The 4,359-nt window shown below is 40.6% G+C and overlaps 1 protein-coding gene across 1 annotated transcript in view; it reads left to right on the top strand.

The window, feature by feature from the left end:
• Positions 1-4,191, top strand: part of slc49a3 (solute carrier family 49 member 3) — a 15,670-nt gene extending 11,479 nt beyond the window's left edge. The window contains exons 6-8 of the mRNA XM_005726599.1: positions 880-996; positions 1,292-1,444; positions 4,027-4,191. Coding sequence (XP_005726656.1) covers positions 880-996; positions 1,292-1,444; positions 4,027-4,191 — 435 coding nt within the window. The remainder of the gene's footprint in view (positions 1-879; positions 997-1,291; positions 1,445-4,026) is intronic.
• Positions 4,192-4,359: the final 168 nt, after the last annotated feature.

Here is a 4,359-nt window from a genome sequence, read left to right as displayed (position 1 = left end):
AATAAATTCATAGAAAAACTCATAATTTAGTTTATTTTCTTAATTTATGTAGCACTAATAACAGTAGCCAACAATCAGACTATTCCACATGAGCAAACACCTAGGAGCTTAGCGATAGCGGAGAGGAAGAGCCCCATTTTAACAGGAAGAGACCTTCAGCAGAAGCCAGGCTTGGGGAGGGGGTTGGCATCTGCATCTAAGAGGAGCATGGAGAGACCACGAACAACAAACTCAACAATATACAAACTGCAGGAGAGAAGACAAAAGTTAATGACCAACACTTGCGGCATCTGACATTGACATAAATAATAAATGATAATGAAAATAACGATCAATTTCAAACCCCACTGACATTTCCAGCAGCAGCAGTGATTTCGCTGACAGTGACATTTGCGAGCGCTCGTCTGGCTGCACTGATGCCGTTTCTTCCTGCAGCGACTGACATTTCCATCAGCAGCAGTGACGTCTCTAACAGAGGCGGCGATGAGTGTCTCTGAAGTGAGGATGTTCTCTCTGCATCCGTGACATTTCCCCCCCCCAAACGTGCCGCTCATACTTTCCCTGCACCTGCTGTGATTATCTCTCCATACAGTACGCAGCTTTTGTTATTAATGCGAGTTGCACAGTGCTGATTTTAGCATCTTATTTCCCAACAACACAGTTTGTGCGCTATGTCTGCAGGCTCTGCACAAATGTGTTTGCATTACCTGTGCCAGGTGAGCGTGGAGTCGCAGACAGAGTAAACAGCAGCCAGCACGCTGTTGTTTCACCGCTTCATTTCATTTTCTTTGCACATGTTTCCCTTGTTGATGTTGCCGCAGTGCGCTTGTTTTCCCCTGAGGCTTCTCTTACAAATCGTCCGGTCTGTTTCTTCTGTAGTTACTGACGAACAGAGCCTACCTCGTCCTGCTGCTTTGCTTCGGCTCAGGGATCGCCGTTTTCACCTGCTTCTCCACGCTGCTGGATCAGATCCTGTGTGTAAAAGGATACACCAACGTAAGTATATGCCAGGAGAAAGACTCCAAATCAATGTCATCGAAGGATAAATGGAAAAAAAAAAGCAACCCAACGGTATATTTGAGACTAGATGGTGGTGATGTTACAGCTCTCAAACTGAATAAATTAAGAAAAAGGTTGATGAATGTGTAATTTCTTTGCACAGTAATCTAACATCTTATTGAACGAAGTGAAAGAAAGCTTTTCCCAGTCTTGCATAGATGCTATTTGCTGTAGAAAACATGACTTACAACAGTTATTTACCTACTGAACCTATCAAATCTGACCACTGCAGGACTTTGCTGGGTTGTGCGGCGCCCTCTTCATTGTGTTTGGCATCATCGGCGCCGGTATTCTGGGTCTTTATGTCGACAAAACCAAGAAGTTCATGGAAGCCACAAAGATCAACATGAGCTTCTGTGCTGTGGCGTGCATCGCCTTCTCAGTGGTGAGAACATTCATTTATTACACAAAGAAACGTAGCTGGTCCCTGACTGTTCGTCAGGCCAGGAAGAAGGCTCTGCATTAAGACTTTTGATTGTTACGTTCACTGAGGGGCAAAGGTAGAAAGTAACGAAGTACAAATACTTAGTTACTTAAATAGAATTTTCAGGTATCTGCACTTCACACGGAGAGAAACGAGAGTGAGGTAACTTAGAGATGGAAAAAGATGTAGGAGGACAGGAGAGGAAGACGAGAGGTTAGATTTAAAGGCAAGGACTGCTCAGTGGTGTTTGATAAACTGCAGATTTAAAGCTTGCATGTGATGTCTTCATTTGAATTTTTATATAACGTGTTTTGATAAATTATCAAGTGTATTCACACTAGCCAGTGCTTCATGATCATCCCTCCTGTCTGCTTTCCCACTGACCACTGCTAATACTACCTCTGATGATCTTGGCTTAAGTATGCTTCAGTCCATCTCAGCATTTCAGCTCCACCTCAGCCTCCTTCATTTTCTCTTTCATGCACAAAGCACTCTTGCAGAGCACGATGTTCTTGTTTTTAAGCATTTTGTGGCTTTATTTGTGAAGCGGTGACATGCTGTCCTCTCACATGCTGTATATGGATACAGCTGTCATTGATTAAGAGTCCTCTTCCAGTTCACACAACTGTTCCCGAGCACAGCATATAAACTAGACTTTGGATGCTACAGATCGGCTAATGTGAGAATGACGTAATACTGGGTACTGTTTATCCTAAAAAAGTCTTGGTCCTGGATCAAATCAAGCGACTGTCAAGTTTATGAAACTATTAAGCCTTTCGTTATGATATGGAGTGTAAACTGTGACCATAAAGACGGGCGCATAGTGAGCAGGAATAATCTATGGCATAAAAACCATTGGACTGATTGATAGATCTCAAAACGGCCATTCGCCACTGAAGCTGGCTCCAAAGGTGAGTCAGTCGCCAGTCTTCTGCTGTTGTTCTGAGTTTTAGAGACTGCTGCAATGGAAATCTAGGAAATTATGGATATTTTCTTTTTCTCCTCTGATTTTGATATTTAATTTGAACATTAATGCTGAACTCTTTTCAGCAGGATTGTATTCATTTCACGACAGATTGTAATGATTATTTCTTAATCTAAAGTATTTTTTGTGTGCTGACACACAAACCATGCTGTCAGAAATGTGCTGCAGATTCTTGAAGTTAATTTTTTGTCTATATTAAAACTGGTAAACGCCTCTTGCAGACTAACGTACAGTTTTTTTTCCAGGCAGACGTTTATATTTGCGTGAAGTGTATGTCAGACAGAAGTTGAGGGCGCTTAAAGGAAATGGAAAGAGTCAGTGTTTGATGTGCAAACACTTTGAAGAGAAGGCTTGTTTGGTCTTTTTATCAGGTTATGCTGACAGCTCTGTTATGTTAATGCAGTGTTTCAGTAAAATACAGCATAAATTAAAATTCTATATCCGGTTATTGAGAGGACATCCACTACATAAAGAAAACTGTCTTCAGACGCGGGATTTATATGCAGCAGACAGTAACTCAAATAAACACAAATAATTTACTCCATATACTTTCTTAAATGCTCAAAACCCTTCTTCTCCAGTGTTATGGACAAAATAATGAACAAAAAAACAGTGATGGGAAGGTGAACGTCTCACACCAACTAATGTGTGTTACATAAATTGAAAAAATAAACTTGAAAGTCAGGAAAATGTTATATTATGAATATAGTAGTCTGGGTTGTTTTGTTTTTTTTGCCCTCCTTGGAGCTCACATTTTAAATTTTATGGAAAGGCATGTTTTCATCACAGGAAACTGAACTAACATTAGAAAAATCCACTGAGGAGCCACTTTGGTTCATCAGTAAAATGACTCTGGCATATGCTCTCACACATTTGCAGGTGCGAGGAAGGGAACAACGAAATGTGTAGCTTATAAATTAAATATAAATATTTAAAAATAATAATAAATACAGCCTGTATGTAAATACATCTAAATGTACAGAGTTGGATATGCATTAAAATTTAGGCACTAGAAGACGAGCGACTGGTATGAATCAATGACTGAATTTAATCAAAGCTCTCCTATAAACACTTGAAAACAAGCTTCGAGAATCTCCAGGACTTTATTTGGGTATTTATTCTGAAGCATTAACGGTCAGTGGTCATCATGAAGGCTGCGTGTCGTCAGTGAGAGGTGATGAAAAGTTTTAAAAAGCTTTTTCCCCTCACAGGTTTTAATTCGTCTCCCACTGACTCTCACTTCTAATGTGTCTGACTTAATAGAAAGAAATTAAAAAGCTGTGGGTGCCAGCGAGCCCCAAAATAAACAAGTGTGTAGTTTATTGATTGTAAACGCAGTTAAACAACCCCTGTTTAAATACACGAGGGTGGCAGAATATTAAGAACGCTCGAGAGTGACCAAGAGTGGCCATCCAGTATTATAGTAAACCTTCACCTGAGTGTTAAAACAAAAAGACTCAGGTGACTCTGTTGATGTACTTTAATATGTGGAAAAAACTTATATTATATTGTATCAAAGCCTAAAAGACCCCCTTTCTTTCTGGTCCCGGCCTCTCAGGTGTCTCTGATGCCGCAGCAGAAAGTCGCCGTGGCCGCCGTCTGCTCTTTCTTCGGCTTTTTTGGTTTTTCCATCTACCCGGTTGCCATGGAGCTGTCGGTGGAGTGTTCGTATCCCGTTGGAGAGGCCACGTCAGCTGGACTCGTCTTTGTATCGGGGTACTAATGTCTGAGCAACACATACTTATGGTTTTATCTCATTTTTTAAAAATACTGGAGTTCTTGCAAAATTCTGCTGTAAATTATCCTGAAGATCGTAAAACCACTTCAGAGACAATATGAGGAATGTATTTATCATCTAATTGTCTTAAAGTCTTATTAAAGAATGGGGGGG

The sequence above is a fragment of the Pundamilia nyererei genome, unplaced genomic scaffold (assembly GCF_000239375.1).
Source record: "Pundamilia nyererei isolate P.nyererei 1_Seehausen unplaced genomic scaffold, PunNye1.0 scaffold00020, whole genome shotgun sequence".
Lineage (NCBI taxonomy): Eukaryota > Metazoa > Chordata > Actinopteri > Cichliformes > Cichlidae > Pundamilia > Pundamilia nyererei.
The sequence above is the reverse complement of the archived record's forward strand: the minus strand, read 5'-3'. Positions and strand labels throughout refer to the sequence as shown.